The 21,574-nt window shown below is 37.0% G+C and overlaps 1 protein-coding gene across 2 annotated transcripts in view; it reads left to right on the plus strand.

Annotated features, from left to right (window-relative positions):
• Nucleotides 1-21,574, plus strand: part of ikbke (inhibitor of nuclear factor kappa B kinase subunit epsilon) — a 73,220-nt gene that overhangs the window by 34,780 nt on the left and 16,866 nt on the right. For both annotated transcript variants that reach the window (XM_028796693.2, XM_051924559.1), the window contains exons 8-14: nucleotides 2,622-2,801; nucleotides 2,886-3,082; nucleotides 5,399-5,457; nucleotides 6,449-6,540; nucleotides 6,714-6,815; nucleotides 7,117-7,189; nucleotides 11,603-11,715. In XM_028796693.2, coding sequence (XP_028652526.1) covers nucleotides 2,622-2,801; nucleotides 2,886-3,082; nucleotides 5,399-5,457; nucleotides 6,449-6,540; nucleotides 6,714-6,815; nucleotides 7,117-7,189; nucleotides 11,603-11,715 — 816 coding nt within the window. The remainder of the gene's footprint in view (nucleotides 1-2,621; nucleotides 2,802-2,885; nucleotides 3,083-5,398; nucleotides 5,458-6,448; nucleotides 6,541-6,713; nucleotides 6,816-7,116; nucleotides 7,190-11,602; nucleotides 11,716-21,574) is intronic.

Raw genomic sequence — 21,574 nt, forward strand, 5'->3', positions numbered from 1 at the left:
GGATATGACATTCTCTGCAACAGACCCAACAAAAAAAAAGAGGGCTATATGGAACAGACCTATGGCACACATTGAGGACAAATATATGCAATGACCATCCTTTACCTGAAATGAAGTGACCACTACATCCTGCCACTGGTTCTGGGGAGTAGCTTCCCCCTGGAATACCCTCAGAAACAGGGCGATGGGCATTTTGCTGGAGAGCCAACTCTTCTGCAGGGGTTAGGTCTGGACCTGTTTTTTGCTTGTCTGCCTTCTTATTAGCTTTAAAATTAGTGTTTTTTATATTATATATGATTATGTCAACAATTCTTTAAATAGTTATATATACCAATATTTACCAGTTTGAAGTATATTCTTGTATTTCACTTTAACCTGTTCCCATGTTCTCCTTGTGCTCACGTTTGATCTGGAATTATGACATATTAAATAATTAATCTAACACATAGGAAATGAAACGCTGCATTCAGTAAGTACAATGCACACTACTTACGTGTTTAATTTGTCGGCCACTTTTTGCCAGCCGTCTTTTCTTGTTTGGGCTGCTTTTGCAGTGTTACCCCATGTGCATATTAAATCTTGAAATTCTTCATGTCCTTCAAATAAAAGGTCCTGCTCCGCTTGTGTGAAAAAAAAAAAAAAAAAAAGCACCCGTTCTTTCGTCATTTTGTTACAGCCTATCAGAGACTTGCTGATCATGTTTTCTAGACTCAATATATATGGGCTTTTCAATCAGCGCGCGCATTCTTCTCGGATGATTAGATCCAGCTAGACTGATCTAATACACGGCTGCGTTTGAAAAACTGACTTATCCCGGATGAGTTTCACCGGCATTAACTCATCCAAGATGAGGCACCTGATCTTGGATGATTTAAGCGACGTACGGAAAATCCCCCCCCAGCTCTAATAACTATACATTGATAGGCCCTACTTACTTAACACACCTTAAGTCATTAGTATATAAAGCTTTATATGTAACTAAATTGGAAGCCAGCCTAAAGATTTAATAACAGAGGTATGGAGTTGTACTTTTTTCTGTTAATGATACTTGTAGCAGCTTTTTTAAATTAACTACAGTGTACAAATAGTACATTGTGAACAGCCTGTGAATAACTAATTGCAGTAGTCAATCCTGCTATAAATGAAAGCATGAATTATCTTCTCTGTATCCTATGTACTATGAGAACATCGTAATTTTTTAGCTTGGAAAACTGAATCTATTCAAGTTGTAAAAGTAAATCTATTATAGTTGTAATTAATCCATATAGCTGTTTGAATAATTTATGGATAGGTTAAATAATAATTTATGCTTAAATTAAGAAACATTTCACTTTAGGAAAAAGAGCCACTGTTAATGCTAAAGTCTAAAAATTTTAACTGTTTCCTCACTTTCTTCTCTGAAAAGGAAATCATGAATAAATAAATATTTCACTCCACACCTGTTTCCTCATTTGCAACTTTACTGTTTCACCTGTTTGATAGAATGTAAGGCCCGAAAAGAACAACTGGCACATAGGCTGTCAACAGTATTTTTCAAGTAAACTGATTTTAGCTTTTTTTTTTTTTTTTTTTTTCAAAAATGTAATAATTCTCACATTTAACCTTGAATTATTATTTAAACTTTTTATAAATTGTTCAAACAACTAAATTGATTGCAGCTATACAACCATGTCGCAAACCCACATTTCAGGCTAGTAATGAATGTGACAGAAAGCGGTCTGATGTCAAAGATGACATCTAAGCTGTATACTGACTCAGAAATACAGATGCTTAGACCGCTTGTAGGATTTCCGTATTCAAAAAGAAGTAATTATTACTCAAATACATTGTTTTTACTGTAAACACAGTTAAGGGTGCAGTATAAGAAATAACTTTTGATCTAAAGGAAGGACTTACTTGGGTGTTATTGGCATATGAGTAAAAGTTAATATATTTGTTTTCTTACTGTATCACCCAGCTGAAGGATATAAAGTAAAAACAGTTGTGAGTATTGAGTGACACTTTGTCAAACTTTGTAATGTAAATGATAAAATACTCTTACTATATTATAAAATTGTTTTGATTACTATAAACTAATACACAAAAGCACAATAGCCAAGAACCCATCATAATTAATTGCTAGACATGCTGAATTTTCATAAATGCCATTACATAATATTATAAATACACCCTGGGGTTAATTTCTGGCAGAGCCAGATGGATACTAAAAATTTCATTCTTTCATAACTAGATTTAGGTTATTGGTGTGGGAGAAGCAACAATTTTTGCTGATTCAGAAGTTTTATTTTCAGTTTTCATATTAACTTCGACAACCATAATGTGTTCTTTTTAGTAAAGTATTCATTTCCAGTCACAAAGTGTATTGTCAAAGCTACTTCTACACCTGATTAATGGTTGCAGACACAATATTCAATCATAATTTATCCTTAAAATGATTAGGCATTATTTCTTTGTACATAAATATTTTTCATGTTTATCTATATATTTTGCTTTATCCGACACCACAAAAATATAATATAATATTGAAAAAAGTTTTTAAGTAAAACATGCTGTCCTCTAATAATTTTATTCTGTGTCTGCCTTAAAAATTCTCACAGCTTATTTTTCCTTCTTCTTCTTAGAGGTTTGAAGAGCCAGCTTGTGCCAGTCTTAGCCAATGTCTTGGAAGTTAATCAAGAGAAGTGCTGGGGTTTTGACCAGTTCTTTGCAGAGACAACTGACATCATTCACAGAGTAGTAGTCAATGTATTTTTTGTCTATCAGGCTACCTCCCATAGGATATACATCCAAGCGTACAACACGTTAGTCTGACTTTTTATCTTTTTATGTGGTCTGAAATATGTTATTCTGCCTCTGATCTTCCCCACCTTTGGCCTACATGACAGGGTTTCAATCTTTATGGATGAGGTTTTTGCTCAGACAAAAGTGCGACCCCAGAGCCAGCATTACCTGTTTGAAGGACACCCCCTTCTGCTAGATTCATCTATGAAAGTGGACAGCTTACCACCAACAGCCTCTGACAAGCCACTGTTTTTGTATAGCTGGGAATACGAAAGGCCCACTGGAGTTCTTTATCGTGAACGTGAGTATATGTACCGATGTGTATAAATTTAAGACCACAAAGTAGAAATCAACTTGGATGGGATGCTGGTCCATTGGACACTCATGTACATAACCGCCTCTCTCACTCTGGGCTCTTTTGGGATATGGAAGTAAAACTACCTACAGACAAAAAAATACACATTTTACATGCGCAGTGTCTGGAGTGGGATTCAAGCCTAGGTCTCTGAACCAAAGAGACAGCAGTATTAGACACTCTGCTAATACACTGTTTCTCAAATTATTTCATGGTACTCCAAATCGAGCATCTATTGTTCAATTATACATATACAGCATGGAGGTAAGAAAAGTAGCATTTCCATTTCATATGATTGACTGACAATTCTGATCTGTGGTGCCAAGTCTTTGTGTTCTACCTATGATTTCTGCAGGTGACTTCATATTCACACACGGCCCAAAGGTGTGCTGTTAAGTTGTTGGTGACTCTAAAGTGGCTTACTGTGATTTTTCATGCCAATGAAGTGAAACAATATACATTTCTGATTCCTGCCTTGAGCTAGGTCTCCATAATTCAAACCAAGAAAAAGAAAGTTTATAAAATATATAATGGATACAGGTTTTCATGTAACACCTAAGCTTGATGAATTTCAAGTTCATGTTTATTGTCATTGTATATAGTGCAGGGTCTCGGCATTGACAGTAATACAGTACCAAACAACAGAAGACATCCAGCAAACTATACATAGGCTGCAACATATATAAAGTAAAATACACAGTGTTTACCATAAAACCATATTTGTTATTATGATTGGCTGTTCAGTAACCTTTAGAACCTGTGAATTGAAAGTTCCCTGAATTGCCTTGTCTACATGCCAATGGCCTTGTACTGTTTAAAAGAAGGGAGAAGTGAGAAAAGCAACTGTTCGAGGTGGATAGTTGTCCTTCTGCCCTATGAAAATTAAAATAAACTATCTGAACAACTATAGACAAGTGGCCCTCGCTCCTATCATGATGAAGTGCTTTGAGAAACTGGTGGAAACAATAAACAGAAAATTCTGGATAGTCTGGACTGGCTCAAGTTTGCATATAGTTCCAATTGGTCCACAGTAGATGCCATATCCCTCAAACTCCATACCGACCAAGTACATCTGGATGAGAAAATCTTTTATGCCAGAGTCCAGTTTGTAGTCTACAACACGGCATTTAACACTGTTGTAATGTCAGAGCTGGTCACAAAACTCATCAGTGTAGGACTTGGCACCCTCCTCTGCACCTGGATTTTAGATTTTGTAAACAAAAGACCTCAGCATGTGCTGAGAGGCAGCATCACCTCCTCCATGCTGCTCCACAGAGTAGTGTGCCAAGTCAATTTTGTACTCCTTGTTGACCTCTATGACTGTGTAGCCAAACACAGCTTCAACTCCATCATTAAATTTCCTGATGATACTACCGTTATAGGTCTAACCACCAATAACAAAGAGAGACTCACAGAGAAGAGGTCTACATGCTGACTCAGTGGTGCCAGGATAATAATACAATACAATACAATTTATTTTTGTATAGCCCAAGATCACACAAGAAGTGCCGCAATGGGCTTTAACAGGTCCTGCCTCTTGACAGCCCCCCAGCCTTGACTTTCTAAGAAGACAAGGAAAAACTCCCCCCTAAAAAAAAACCTTGTAGGGAAAAAATGGAAGAAACCTTGGGAAAGGCAGTTCAAAGAGAGACCCCTTTCCAGGCAGGTTAGGCGTGCAGCGGGTGTCAAAAAGAAGGGGGTCAATACAGTACACAGAACAGAACAAATCCTCAATACAGTATGAAAATAAAAATTTTACAAGTACGGAGCAGAATTTAACAGTAGATGGTATCACATAATATGATTTGGATTTGTTTAGATCATAATCATACACCTAATGTCAGCAAAGCCAAGGAGCAGGTCATAGACTTTGGGAAACAGGCTGACCGCACTCCATCTACATTGAGAGGGATACTATGGAGAGGGTGAACAGCTTTAAATTTCTTAGAATGACCATCATGGATAAACTGAAGTGGGCACAACACATTTCGGGTATTGCCAAGAAGACTCGCCAGCACCTCCTCTTCGTCAAATGTCTCAGGAAAGTGTAGATATTTGGATGTCCTTTACAATATATTTACATCCAAAGGAGCCTATTTGACTTTTTTGTTTCCATTAGGTATGTGATATTTGTCAACACATAAAATAGCAGTATGTTATTTTTAGTGGAATAAATATTCTTATATATAAATCTGCTCTGGGTCAAGTTTTGCCACATTTTGCATCTTATTTTTTATTTTTGTATTTATTTTTTTAAACTAGCGGAGATACCACTATTCCCCCCCAAGTATGATGTGGTTGCAGATTACAGTTTATCCAAGGTAAGACTAATTGTATAAAATTTCAAGTACCAGTTTAGTTAGTGTTTAGTGTTAGCACAAGTGTCTCTTTAGATTATGAAATAGCACCTGCAGTTATAAGCAAGTTGTGTGTTGTTTAATATCAATGAGAACTATGTTGTCAGTCATTTTTTAATTTTCTTTCTTTTAGCAGCTGTGAAGTGTGGTGCATAAAATGATTCTGGGATTTTAAACTGAGCACATTTCATTCATGTACTTATTCTGCAATAATCTTGTATTTTTGAAGATGATACAAAATTTTTATTTCTATCTAACTTCATGATGCCATTTTGATTAAGTTATTTTGATGGTTGTGGCTCAACTGGACATTTTAGGTCATGTGATTCTGATCTTGTGAATTATGATGTCATTTCCCAGAGGGTGTTTAAAGATGATGACATGTTATTTCCTGTGTCCAAGATTCCAGATACTCAAAGAAAACTAAAAGCATATGCTGTACTAGCGCTATGTGTTTAAATACTTTAGGGCTAAGATTTTTGTCTGGTATTTCTTCTTTGCTTTTGTTTTATGCATTGAGCTTAGTAGTTTTGTTTTTGTTTTCATGATTTCACTTCTTCATATCCTGAATGATACCTTTTGACTTTGATTTTGCACATTTTCTACAACACCAAGTTTATTATCTACACTGCATTACAACACTACGTCAATTATTTAGTGCTTTACCAGTCAGCTTCCTGGTACTAAATTCTATTTTCTCATGAGACAGGTCACTGCTGTGCTTTATCTTTATTTCAACTTTACATTTATATATTATGGCTTTTTATGGATCCCCTTCTCTTTTGAAATTTGCCACCCAAACTATTCAGCTCTTTAGTTACACATATTTCTCTTAATTTTCTCTATCTGATGCCATTTTTGAAAAGTCAATTTCAATTTTATCTTTTCTAGACCACATATTTACTAATATGTTAATTTATTTGGAATAACATTTTAACATTGTTTAACATTGTAGACCATTGTCGGAGCTGTGCATCAGTACTTGAGGATTGCCCACTCCTTACAGAGTTGCCAAGAACTGACACTACGTGGTTGCTATTGGCTGGCGTGAGTGGTGATTTCTCAATGTCCTTTTTAGACATGTTGTGAAATTGTCTTGCATACTGAAGATTTCATAAGCAGGAATGGTGCCAACTGGTATATACTTTATTCCATGATAGATAAAATGGTATAACCGATTTAGAAAAAAAAGAAATCTTAAATGTGTTTCTTTTTAATAGAGAACAGCTTAAGGTGGACTACAACATAATTCTCCAGAAAACACACATGTTCACTTTCCAGCTGTTACTCTGCAGAAACTCAGAAGATCGTATCTATAAGCTGTGAGTTGCATTCTTTCGGTTTCAATAAATACAAAGTCAAAAGTTCTGAGGCTTTGCTTAAAACAGAACACGTATACTATATTAATTATTGTAAATGAAAAATCAAAAATTTTAATCTTCAAAATGCCTCTCTACTTCCCATTTGAATGTTTTTTCTTAATAATTATTTTAAGCTTAATGTGAAGATAACCCTGTCTTTATAAATTGTATAAAGTATTCAACTAGAATCTATAATTTTTTCTAGTGTTATTATGACAATATAATGAGTATGCTTAGCTGAGTTGTGGCTCTTGAAATGCAGGTTTGAAAATGCTGAGGATTTTAGTGCCCCAAAATGTAAAGATTTACCTGAACAAAAGATGAAGTTGCAAGTGGTAAGTATTAAGTATCACATGACACAGTTTGGCAAATCAGTGATGGCAAGAATGTTGCAATCTGCTAATATTAACCATCTGTCACCAACTTAGGGAGGCCAGCAGAAGTGTTGAGATAGTGCTGCTGGAATAGTGGTGGTGAGGTGGGAGGTTATTGTCCATAAGTTCTTCCCATAGTTTGTTCAGGTTCAAATGGTCCCAAACTTATAGTATTTTGGAATATATAATAGCAAATTGGAACAGGCCATGGAAAAGAATGTTATGGTAGACTTCCATCTGGTTCTAGCCTAAGTCAGTAGGGAAAATGTGGTGGTGGTGGTAGAAGAAGGACACTAATGCACCACACTGTACTCTTTCTGACTGACTTATTGCATGAAAGATATCATTGGTCATTTACACTGTCTTAATTGCTTTAGCTGTGCTCGAAGGAAAAGCATAGCTCATTGAATCATTTTCATTGTGTTCCATCAATGCTGCCCTTAGATGATTGAACCACTGATGCTGGTTGGATAGGAATAATAGCATATGACCACTACTGAAAAGAAAACTGGATGGTGAGTGTAGGTCACCACATCACACTGAAACGTGACTATCTACTATAATTACTCAACATAATAATACAGTATTAAATTTATATCGCATATCTGTTTTCTGGCATACTTTTATACTTTCAAATCAATTCCTCTCAAACTAAATAGTTGGCTTTTCTTATATTTTGCCTATGATTATCCTAAAGATATATACATACATACTGTGGAAAGCCAGCCCCTGGACACAGACACCAGAATGTCCAAAACACACACGTTTTATTTTTAAACAGCACCACAATGCCATCTTCACCAATTGTCTCTTTTCTTTCTCTCTCTCTCTTCCTTTTTTGCCTCTGCTCCCCTCCTCACTAGCTCCATCTCCTTCCTCCCAATTCCGGCTCGTCTACTGGAGGGAGGCGACCCCTTTTATAATTACCCAGAAGGACTCCTGGTGCTCTGTCCAACGACACTTCCTGGTGTGGTGGAAGGGTCAGATGAGCCCACGGAAGCAGGAATTTCTTCCGGCAGCACTTCCTGGTGTGGCAGAAGTGCTGCCATCCAGGGTTCCAGAAACGTCCGGGCGCCCCCTGGCGGTGGCCACGTTCTCCCATAGGGATGAGTTTCCCAGCTGTGTTCCGGTGGCCCCTAAGCAGACCAGGGTGGCTGCCCTCTCGTGGCCCAGGGGAGGTTTTGTCCCTCTCGTGGACCATCCAAGCGTCCCGGCTGGGTAGGGTCCCCAGCCGTCTGCCACAATACATACAGTACATACATACATACATACATGCAAAGGGTCTTTTCTAAGTAGAGTTGACAACCAGATAAAAAAGTTTTTAAACTTTCACTAAATATACTAATGGCTGCTTAGTATAAGTAACAGACTTAATTTGTATCTGCGATTAAGCCTAAGTAAAGATAATGTGAAGTAACATTTTTAGTGTGGATGTCTTTCAGCCAATAGATTTCTGTGCCTCGTTGCTTTCACTTTCCCTGTTCCTGCTTGAGTCTACACCATACTACTTCAAGCCTTGGTTGTAGAAGTGGACTTTAGTTCGATATGAGTTATCTTTGCTTTGAATTGATCATGACATGGGATTAACAGCAGATTAATTGCCTGTGGTCTGATATTAAAAGTCTAAATGCCTAATGCCACAAAAACACCTGTAACGTTTTCAGTCATAGTTTTTCTATCAATAAGAGAAATAGTACCAACACCAGTAATCCCCCGATTCTCTAAAGAATCGCAAATCCAAGAATGGCAATTACTTTCTGTTCCCTCCAATCTTTGAAGGGATGTAAGATCATGAAAGGTGGGAGCGTCCTGGGAAAGTTTTCATTTAATGAAATAAATATATTTGTAGTAAAGCTGTTTCTTTTTGGAGCCGTGACTCATTTGGTTCTGGTGTTTCAGAAGCGCGTTGTAGGCGCCTTCGTTCATTGTTTTTATCCATGCAGTCTCGTTTTTGTTTTTCTATGGGTGTGTTGTTAGCTAGAAGTCGTTTGCTGTTAGGAATCATAATTGAACCCCTGACCACAGGCACTGTGGAGTAGCTGACTGCTGGCACTGTCAGTAGTTACCACTACCTCAAGTTTAAATACATAGACATATATAGATAGACGCCGCATTCACTGTGTTTCCCAGTAGACACAATACGTCAGCCTTATTGCGAGTGGCAAAAGTGCCATTTAAACTAATACAGGTAGATGTGGAAACCGGGTTTTCTGATGAAAAAACAATAACGTTTAAAACAGTATCGTTTACATACAACAGATTTTGGCGAATCGTTTAAATGCAATTATTTATATCCATTTATACACTAATAATGGCAATTATTAAATAATAATAATAATTATTATTATTATTAACCATTCCTCCCATATAAGTAACATTTTGGGAACTGCCTTCTTCTATCTTCGAAACATTTCCAGACTTTGTCCTGTTCTTACGCAACACAGTACTGAAGTATTGTTTAATGCCCGAGTCACGTCACGTATAGATTACTGTAATGCTATTTTATCTGGCATCCCACAAAAACTTATCCATCACTTACAACTTCTTCAAAATTCTGCTGCCGGGATAATATCCTGCTGTTGTAAATCCACTGAATATAATACACCTATTCTCTCTCAACTTCACTAGCTCCCTGTTAACTACAGAATACAATATTAAATACAGCTCTTAACATTTAAAGCTCTCCACAACCTCACTGATCTCCTCCAGACTTACACTCCTCTCGCTCACTCAGATCTTGTAATTTGAGAGTATTCAGTCTGGCAATATGGTGCAGCCTTAGTTTGTGGAAGACAGACACAACTAAAGACATGAGCATAAAATGATGGTTGTCAATTACAAAATGTGTTTCCTCAATGTGCTCCTTGAGAAAAAACATCATCAAGTTTGAGAAATGTTAATAGCTAACAACAATCTACATAGTGACTAAATATGTTTAGCCAAAACGTTGTTTGGAGGCTCACTTGAGTACATAAATGCATAGCTTTGCTAGCTTAGCCTGGCTTAGCTAAAGTAAAGATTATAAAACGGGATTTTCTAACGGCCAAATATAACCAAAACAATTGTTCAGCTTTACCTATGAAATGTAATCCCCCAGGATCTGGTTTGGAGCATACAGCGGTTTGTACAATCCCAAGCAGCATATTATTCATTACTTCACTCCACAGCAGTGCCACTCACAATATGGCGGCGACGTTGACGTACGATTCTGCTAGTCATGAGGCGTCTAGTTATTCTATGTCTATGTTTAAATATGTTACCATGGCAACTTGTTGGCGTGCACGCTTTACCTCAAGTTTAGTTCACAGGTTGTGTTGTGTTGTTTGGGCACCACTTACTGACTTTGGGCAGCCACTGGGTTTGACTCTTGGGCGCTGTGCGAGTGCACGTGCACTTTTGGCACGGGTTGCATCTGGCATCCGTGCATATATACAACCTTTGTAAACATTACTAAACGAAGGTTTTATATGCGGTGGTGTGCGCGTTCGGGCGGCGGTTTTATTGTGACCTGAAGTTTAGTTTACAGGTTGTGTTGTGTTGTTTGGGCGCTACCTACTGAGTCTGGGAAGCCGCTGGGTTGACTCTGGGGTGCTGAGTCGCAGTGCGCGTGCGCTTCGATGCGTCTGGCGTCCTGCGTCTGTCGTCCTGCATCCGTGCATATATACAACCTTCGTTTAGTAATGTTCTGGTTTAACATTCAGAAGTTGAATTTAGCTGCTGTTTTGTTGTATAGGGCTCTATGGTGACACTACTTTCCCCTTTATATTCTTAATTGTATAGACTTAACCAAAATGCCACAAATCCCATACACTTACAACTCAGTGGTCAGTTGCATTACTTAAGTTCCTTAAGCACTTCCTCAAGTGAATTTGTTTCTTATCAACATTCTTCAAATAAATAACCAAAAAAGGAAATGAAGGCCGTTTCATCAATTAAAGTAACCTGTCTCTGTAACTGGTGGCCAGTAATTCAGTCATAAAAACCAGCATTACTAAAGTTTTGAGGGTAGAGAAAAAAAATAGTTTTTTCCGTCCTACTTGCTCCTTAAACATCATAACAAACAAAATGCTAATTCTACAAATAAAGACACAAAATATTGATCAACTTATATGCAACCTATGATTCCATCACAACACCCTTATATTAAAATAGAAGTAACTAATCTGCTATTCAGTATGTTAAAAAAGGTTTTACTTTGGGAGGTTGTAGGGTTGTCTTACGACTGGAGTCTATTTTCATGTACCTAAGAAATATGGATTGGAAGTCCAAAATTTCGGTTAATGTATTCCTTGGTGTATTTACCACATAATTAAATTTAATTGTTATTAGTTGTTTTCTTCTTTATCTTCTTTGTTTTTGTCTACTTATTATTAGCTTCAAGAAACCCTCTGTGGATTGACAGACTCAGTTCATAATTCCCAGAACAAGCTGGAACGTCTCAGAGTAGAGTGGTCCAAGCACTCCGCTTTCTTAGCAGAAGATAAAACGTAAGAATATGAAATGTTTTGATAAGTACATGCTTTTATGTCCCACATAATTGGTATCATTTGCTGTGTGATGTTTCCAAAATATTTTTGTGTTGCTACTTAATTTCCTCACAGTGTGCATTATTATTTCCCATAACTATCTTCCGATAAGGTGTTTGTTAAAGAACTTATTTTAAACTTAACTTCAACCATAGTTTTAACAGCATTCTTAAACCTACTTAGTCTAATCCAATTGAGGTGCTGGGGGGCACAGCCAGTCCCAGAAACTGTGGTCAAAATGTCAAGACCAATCCTTGATGATGCAGCAGCCCCTCACAGGGTGCTGTGCTGCATACATCCATGTTGACATTTGCATACAGCCGGTTTACAATTGCCAACTAACCTACCATGCATATAGTCATATGAAAAAGTTTGGGAACCCCTCTTAATTCTTTGGATTTTTGTTTATCATTGGCTGAGATTTCAAAGTAGCAACTTCCTTTGAATATATGACATGCCTTATGGAAACAGTAGTATTTCAGCAGTGACATTAAGTTTATTGGATTAACAGAAAATATGCAATATGCATCATAACAAAATTAGACAGATGCATAAATTTGGGCATCCCAACAAAGATATTACATCAATACTTAGTTGAGCCTCCTTTTGCAAATATAACAGCCTCTAGACGCCTCCTATAGCCTTTGATAAGTGTCTGGATTCTGGATGGAGGTATTTTTGACCATTCTTCCATACAAAATCTCTCCAGTTCAGTTAAACTTGATGGCTGCCGAGCATGGACAGCCTGCTTCAAATCATCCAATAGATTTTCTATGATATTCAAGTCAGGGGACTATGACGGCCATTCCAGAACATTGTACTTCTCCCTCTGCATGAATGCCTTTGCAGATTTCGAACTGTGTTTTGAGTGATTGCCTTGTTGGAATATCCAACCCCTGCGTAACTTCAGCTTTGTGACTGATGCTTGAACATTAGCCTGAATTTGTTGATATTGGGTTGAATTCATCTGACCCTCGACTTTAACAAGGGCCCCAGTCCCTGAACTAGCCACACAGCCCCACAGCATGATGGAACCTCCACCAAATTTGACAGTAGGTAGCAAGTGTTTTTCTTGGAATGCAGTGTTCTTCTTCCGCCATGCAAAGTGCTTTTTGTTATGACGAAATAATCAATCAGTCCAAAGCACTTTGTTCCAAAATGAATCTTGCTTGTCTAAATGAGCATTTGCACACAACAAGCGACTCTGTTTGTGGTGTGAGTGAAGAAAGGGCTTCTTTCTCATCACCCTGCCATACAGATGTTCTTTGTGCAAATTGCGCTGAATTGAAGAACGATGTACAGATACACCATCTGCAGCAAGATGTTCTTGCAAGTCTTTGGAGGTGATCTGTGGGTTGTCTGTAACCATTCTCACAATCCTGCGCATATGCCGCTCCTGTATTTTTCTTGGCCTGCCAGACCTGCTGGGTTTAACAGCAACTGTGCCTGTGGCCTTCCATTTCCTGATTACATTCCTTACAGTTGAAACTGACAGTTTAAACCTCTGAGATAGCTTTTTGTAGCCTTCCCCTAAACCATGATACTGAGCCATCTTTGTTTTCGGATCTTTTGAGAGTTGCTTTGAGGATCCCATTTTGTCACTCTTCAGAAGAGAGTCAAAGGGAAGCGCAACTTGCAATTGACCACCTTAAATACCTTTTCTCATGATTGGACATACCTGTCTATGAAGTTCAAGGCTTAACGAGCTAATCCAACCAATTTAGTATTGCAAGTAATCAGTATTGAGCAGTTACATGCATTCAAATCGGCAAAATTACGAGGGGACCCAAATATTTGCACAGCCAGTTTTTCACATTTGATTTAATTTCATACAATTAAATATTGCTTCACTAAAAATCTTTGTTTGGAAAACACCCCAGTACTCAGATTTTCCTAGGAAATGAAAGACATACCATTGTTATCTTTTTTGTTGAAAGTAGGGTAAATTAATATGCAGGCTGAGAGGGGTTCCCAAACTTTTGTATATGACTGTATGTTTGTAATGTATGAGGTCAACTAATGCACCCAGAGAAGAACCTGCACAGGCATGGGGAGATCAAGTAAACTCCACATAATGACCAACTTGACATAATATTAAAGTTTAAAATGCTGAATACATGAAGCATCAACACTAACTACTTTGCCACCATGCTGTCCAGTCTTACCATTTCTCTATTTGTTTAGACTGAAGAGATTCATCATCTAAGGTCATTATTGTCATTTGTACAGAGTGCAGTGAAATTCTTTCTTGCATTTGCTAATCAACTTGTTGCTTGTCACTATTCCTGAGTATTGTGATTTAATAATTATAATGTTACCTTGAAGCTTATGTCTTCTGAACCTAAAAAATCTCAGAATACAGTTGTATGTTGCTTATTTGCAGCTCGCCAGGTTGTAAAAGTTGCAGCATATTTAGTTAAGGTAGACATTAGTATCCCTAGAGGGGGGATTAGTTTAAAGTAGTGATACAGAATCATACAACAATATTTCACCAATACCTACTATATAATAATGTGTCTAGTCACTCAGAGCATTCTGATTGGCTTTGGTACGATTGGCCAGTATGGCTTTGGCAATGTGACACATGAGATGTACATAGAAGAGTAAAGACATAGAAGGCAAGCTGAGAGATTTGGCTTCAAGGATGGCAAGTATAAAACCAGACAGGAGATGAGAAAAGTGCCTTGAAAATAATGACAGAGTCTGGGAAGCAGGCTTTACAGAAACATACTTGACAGAGCGAGTACTGGTATAGACACGTTAGTAAAAGTGTAGGAGGCACACTGAGAGAGTCTCCTTCAATGACGGAAAGTATAAAATTTTAAATATAATCTCTAAAACAAGCTTTAAAGGAAAATACTTGAAAGGATGAACACCAGTAAAGGCACTTTAATAAAGGTGTAGGAGGCACACTGAATCATCTTCAAAGATGTAAAGTATAAAACCTTCAAAATAATCTAAGAAATGGGCCTTATGGAAATGTGCACAAGAGGAAGGGGCACTGGTAAAGACACATTAGTGTCTTTGGTAGAGGTGTAAAAAGCATGCTGAAGAGTCACCTTCAAAGACGGAAAGTATAAAACCTGACAGGAGGCAAGAAAGATGCCTCGAAAATAATGAGAGTCTGAGAAGCAGATGGGAATGCTCTCAAAAGGATGAGTGCCATTGAGGAGACATTAGTTTAGGTGTAGGAGGCATGCTGAGAGTCACCATCAAAGGGGGAGAGCATATAACCTCCAAAATAATCTGAGAAATGAGCTTTACAGAAATGTGCAGAAGAGAATGAACACCAGTGAAGGCACGTTAGTAAAGGTGTAGGAGGCACGCTGAGAGTCACCTTCAGAGGGAAGAGAGTATGAAACTGGATAGGAGGTGAGAAAGGTGCCTCGAACCAGGCTTTATGGGATCATGCTCAAGAAGGGGAGCACCAGTGAAGGTTTAGACGCATGCACATACTAAGGAAAGAGGCATAGGGCTGGAGATAGCAAATATTAGCAAATTATTCTATTACCTGTCCTCAGAAGGTACTGTGGTTAGTTATACTGTATATTAAGAAATAAAGAATAATAATGAATGGCTACGATATCTGTATCATAAATTTATAGGGTTGCAATATGTACTTTCATAGATGTCTTCTTGGCTTAAAACTATACAGTGTATGCTTCATTTTTAGCTGTAACTCAATAGATCATTTCTGGATTTCTCCTGTCACTGTTTTGCTCCTTTTGAATTGGACAATTATGCATCACAAGAAATTCTCCATATTTGTATGTCATATACTAAGGTTTTGTACGCAGCCCAGTATTTTGTTCAGCTTTTTAATTGTCTTTGAACATAATAAGTTTATTAGGACCTCTTTACCCTTTACTTTTAATTCCAAATTGCACCCATTTGGGCAATTACATTCATATATAACTTTACTTTTATTCATAGTGTACAGTATATGGCAAATTATGTTTACTATCTACCCAATTCAGTATTCTGTCTCAGTTTATCTGCAGAGACCTACAGTAGCTACCTCCAAGATAACCTTATATTTGTCTGTTAAATAGATCTCTGCAAATTCTATTGATTTTTTTTTTTTACTTATTTGTAGGCAGTAGCCCCATCCTTTATTTATGCTATACAGTATTTTTTGGAATCTAATATTTAAGAACCGTTCTCTTGCAACATAACCTGTATCTATGAAGAAACTGCTTTCTGAAGTCCTTCTTACTGTAGTTCAAGAATCATTAAGTAACATAACATTCTCCGACTCACTTAAATCTAATTCAGGTTCATGGGTTCAGATCGTATCCCTGTAACATTAGATGCAAGGCAGGAACAGGCTCTGAGAAGCCACCAGTCAGTTGCAGGATACACTCACTTCCACAAGGAACCAATTTAAAATTGGCAATTAACCTAATCTATGTTATGATGCACAGTAGGGATATGAGTAAAAAACGTTCAAATGTTAAACCAATTTGAGGTTGAAAACCAGTTAAGAAAATTAAAAACGTTTGTACTTAAGCTCCTCCCCCTCCTATCATTACTCCAAATCACAGTATACTTTACGATGAAAACAAAGCTTCAACATTGCCTCCATGTCTAAGTGCTGGTTGATTCTATAAATGAAATGAAGTGCAACAATAAAGCATCTTCTGACAGAACCTGGTAAAACGGGTTTTGGAACCCTTTCTCGCTTGTCCGCCCTATTTTTACGTGCTCTATTAACACATATGGTCATAACGTATTAATCCAATAAGTGCTCCTTCACTGGCAGTTTGCAGCTTTTGTAACGCAGGCAAGGAAGTTGAAGTGAGGGAAGCAGCAGTGAGATCGTAGTCAAACAGCATTAAAAGAAAGTAGAGAGAAAGCGTGCCTTAGTTAGAATGAGATACTGACCTGTGTATTATGTTTGTACATACTAAGAACCAAGTGTCAGATCTTTCTTGTATTCTGGACACAATATCTTGAATACAGTAACCCGTGTGTATTATCATTCATAGCCTCTTATTCTGCTTACAGACACATTGTCTGATATGTTATTCAACATTTTAATTTCTTAAAAGAAAAGTATGTGTGTTTTTAAAACATGTTTAAAAGTGATAGGCTAATTGTGCTCTTAATAGTTTGTTTTCCTCTTCGTTCCTACAGGGCAGATACATGCCTTTTTGTCTTTTTTGTTTTTATGGTTTTTTTTTTTTTTTGTACCTCCTTTTCAGAGTTTGTAGAATCCCTCAGTAAAGGAGTGATCAATATTTGTGAGGTGGTCAATTACTTCTTGGCATTTGCTAGGGGATTAAGAGTAATGCATATAAAATAAGAACTGTGTTCGTCTGCCTTGTGTAAATAAGCTAGATCTACTCGATAAGCTTTGCCTCTTCCACTGTTCCCATTCCTTTTTAATTTATTCCCCTTTTTACACAATGAATTTTAAATGGCAAAAAAAATAAATAGAAGCAGGCTGAATCAAGCTGCTTTATTAGCCTCTTTGTGCCTGGCAAGGGCTGAGTGAGTGAGCAAGCAAGAAAGCATAAATATGTCTGATCTAGATTAATAAAGCTCACCCTGTCCACCATTCAAATTCCTTTTTACTTTATTTACCATTTTACATGTTCAAGGAGAATAGCTAAAACCAAACAGAAGCAGGGTAAATCAAGTTATTTGTGAGTTTACGCCTTCCTTCACCAATACTGCAATACTAAACAGGAGAACAGATGGCGCACGTTTTAAACCCCCAGCTCCCAATGTTTAACCACCAAATACCTACATTAGCCTTAAACATGGAATAAACTGCAGAGATGGTCTGTCATGCTAGCAAACTTTTTAGAGGCACATCGTGGTCCATGTGACCGTGTAGTATAGTACTTAGCAGAATTCGCCAAGACTAAGACTGACATTAAGTCTGCCTGTCATGAATTGCTGTAATCTGACATTGATAAGTTCAGATTTCCAGGCAAACATTTACACACTGTTGATTCTTTATACAAAACTTCTACCAATTTTTTGGATTGTACCATCCCTAATGCAGAGGTCTCAACAACACTTTCCTTGGGAGCCACCACACTGGCTACTGTGTAAGCAAGCATTCTCACAAATGCACCCAGCAGAGTCAAACATGACTTGACCAGTTCCCATTGGAGACCTGCTGGCTTCACAGGGAGCAGACCCTCAACATGGGGAAAAAAAGTCCACAAAAACAAAAGTTCCAAAATACTTTAGTAAACGACCTGACAGGGAGAGGGTAACATTAAACTTCTGGCTTTACAATAAAGAGCAGACAAAGTATCTGTATCTGTAAGTATCTGTAATTCCAAATTGCAAAAACCATCCCGAAAGGCACAAATGGATATGCCAAAAGCAATCCAACAACGAAGTCCCAAATAACAGAAGCCGATTAATTGTTTTCAAAAATAATGTAGAGGTCAGAAATCCAGAGAATCGCATAAACAATAATAATCATCCAAAAACACGAGAACTCGCCAACACCAAGAACAAACCAATGAACTGCATTTGAGCAGTGGGTTTCCCCCACCTTTATACAGTATGGTGCTGTTCAACACGGAGGCAGACAGGTGGTCCTGCCTCTTGGGCAACCATCCACAAAGTACAAGGAACATAACACAACATAAATACACACATAAAAACAGAACTACACAGTAATGAAAAAATATACACATTACTGTACATCAAACTTTTCCCTCGGGAATCAACAATGTAGATCAAATCAAAATAAATTTAAAAAACATACAGAAAATCCTTGAAATTAAACAAAGAAGACATAAAAAAAAAAGGAACTTAAGCAGTGAATGGAGACAAAAATCAAATAGACCCATGGAAATCTGCACATCTTATATGTTTTGTGGAAGCCAAGATGGATAACATTATATACTACCATACTGTTTTTAAATAAATATTTCCAACATATAAAAATGAATGTTTTCTACATAAACTTGTGTTGACTGTCCCTAAAAAAAAAAAACTTGCAACAAGTACCTTTTAATGAATAATAGTAATTATTTTGCATATTATATGGTACAATTAGACTGTAATATCCAAAGACAACACCTTCTACTTTTTAATAGGCAGTCTCACTATTTCTGATTTACAGTGACAGATTAAAAACTGTGAATGAAAACGTAAAAACAAAGTGGTGGGAAAATTGAAACTAATATGTTAAGATTATTGGGGAAAAATGAAGAAAATGGCTCTCAACAAAAGCACCTCTGCTTTGATCTATTTTTTTATGAACATAAATATACTGTGTATACCAAGAAACAAAAAGATTACAAATAGAAATGTGCAATGTGTATCATCTAAGATATCTTAATTGTTGCTTTAATGATGTGTGAGCTGAAATTATCAAGTATGTCACTCAACTTTGCAAAAAAAACAATCAAAAACATGCCTCTTTGTCTGTGCCATGTTACGTCATCAGTGTGAACCTCTTCCAGTGTTCATTGTGTTAACTGTGAGAGGAGGAATTGTATCAGCAGAGTTTGAGCACTCGTCTGTTTTATGTTTTAACATTTCAGCCTGTTAATAATGAAGATTAACAGATAAAGGAGTTCAGTGTGGTTTCATTTCCCCTTTGTGGCGGATCACACGAAATGGTATATCGTGAGTCACAATGCAAAAGCTTTGGAGGTTAACTGGATTCAAAGCTAGAGCACACTAGTACAGCTCCTGTTACAATGGGATAACATAATGCAACATGCGATCACATTTGTTTTCTTTCCTCCCTGATACTGCTTGATGACCGTCATTTCTGTGTCAATATCAACAGCCTTTTTTCCTGTAATTGTAAGAGAAATGTAACTGAATGCAGTCAAAACCGCTACAGGTAATATACTGAGACTGAGACGAATGAGTCACGATATACGGAGCTGCAGTGGCAGAAACTGTCGTTCCTCTATAAAATGCAGTTTAAGTGAGATTGGTCTAGTATGGAGCTCCGTAGGTGTGAAGCAACCAAAAAAACATCCATTCAGACAAATTATTAATCCGTACAAACAAATTACGTAATTCATTTGAATGGATTATTTTTGTTTCTTTAAGAAACATATGCCTATCAGGAGTGTTTTATTTCACAAGCCATCTTGTTAGGGGGTCCTCGATTGCAAAGCAGATTTTTTTCTTTCATTATTTAAAACACTCACACAGGTCCCCACCCCTGTGTTTTCAGAAGTTGGAGCAGGTGATGAGACAAGAGAGGGAGCAAAAAATAAAAAAAGTCTTAGCAGCTATTTAAAAAAAATAGAAATTCAGAGAAGGCGAGTCTCTGCACACTACCAAAAGAGATCAAGAGCTACTTGATACCTGCGGTGGACAGTAATGTAAATCGACTTGAGTGGTGGAAAACACAAGAAGTACATTTCCACAAATCATGGGAAACTTGCAAAAAAAGAACCCATGTATCTCTGTCTCCTGCAGCCCTTCTGAGAGGGCTTTCAGCACCAGAAATGTGCTGCTCTGAAGCCAGATGGACAGACTGGTGTTTCTATCACACAACTGCAAGTTTCTTCAGTAGAATTTTACAATTGTTTTATTTTATCTGATATCTTTGTGCAATATTAGACAGAATTTGAAGTTAGTACTGTAATTTGTTTATAAATGTTATAGGTTTGGGTTTTTTGTATCTTTGTGCAATATGTGACAGAACTTGTTTTACAAATGTTAGTTTTTTCCTGTGCAGTACTTGAGAGAACTTTGGATTTTTACACAATAGTACAGTATGTTAGATTTTTGTTCTTGCTTGTACGCTGCACAATACACTTGAGAGCAGAACAGTTTTTTGTCCAGACTGTAATGTTCATGCCCTGTAGTTCAACTATGGTTAGTATTTTTTTTCCCTTTGGATTCATGTTTTGTTTACATTAAGGGTTAAATCCTTTCACTATAATAGTTTTGTTGGTCTTTTGTGTATATTCTGTAGGCCACTTTGAAATGGTTTACTTATACTTGCACTGTTTGATCTCAGTAATACTTTGACCAGTGATTTAATATTTTTGTGTTATTTTACTTCAGTCTTAAGTAAATAAATGAGACCTGTTTTCCTTAACTATTGTTTTCATTAATCTCATTAGTAAGCTACAATGAATATCCTATTCACAAGACCAACCTGGGTCAATAAGACTTTCACAAACATGTTTTTTAAGGATGCAAAATATTGTCTAATTATCGTTATTGTCAAAATCCAAGAAATGAATGAGATATTATTTTTTCCAATATTGACACATCCCTAATTACGTATTATCAATGCAAATGAATTCAAAATAAAGTGTTAAAATTTATTTTCTAAGGATATTTTGTTGGCTAATTTTGACTTTTTCTAAATACATTAAAGTATAAAGACAATTAAAAATAATTTTAAAAACTCTGGGCATTTGTGTGTAATTTCTTTAATCTTGACAGCACATCAAATTCTGTTATCTGAAAATAATGTAATACAGTAATCCCTCCTCCATCGCGGGGGTTGCATTCCAGACCCCCCCACCCCCCCAACGAAAGGTGAAAATCCGTGAAGTAGAAACCATATGTTTATATGGTTATTTTTATATTGTCATGCTTGGGTCGCAGATTTGCACAGAAACACAGGAGGTTGTAGAGAGACAGGAACGTTATTCAAACACTGCAAACAAAGATTTGGCTCTTTTTCAAAAGTTTAAACTGTGCTCCATGACAAGACAGAGATGACAGTTCCGTCTCACAAATAAAAGAATGCAAACATATCTTCCTCTTCAAAGGAGTGTGCGTCAGAGAGAGAGAGAGAGAGAGAGAGAGAAAAGCAAACAGTCAAAAATCAATAGGGCTGTTTGGCTTTTAAGTATGCGAAGCA

This window comes from Erpetoichthys calabaricus, chromosome 3, assembly GCF_900747795.2.
Source record: "Erpetoichthys calabaricus chromosome 3, fErpCal1.3, whole genome shotgun sequence".
Lineage (NCBI taxonomy): Eukaryota > Metazoa > Chordata > Cladistia > Polypteriformes > Polypteridae > Erpetoichthys > Erpetoichthys calabaricus.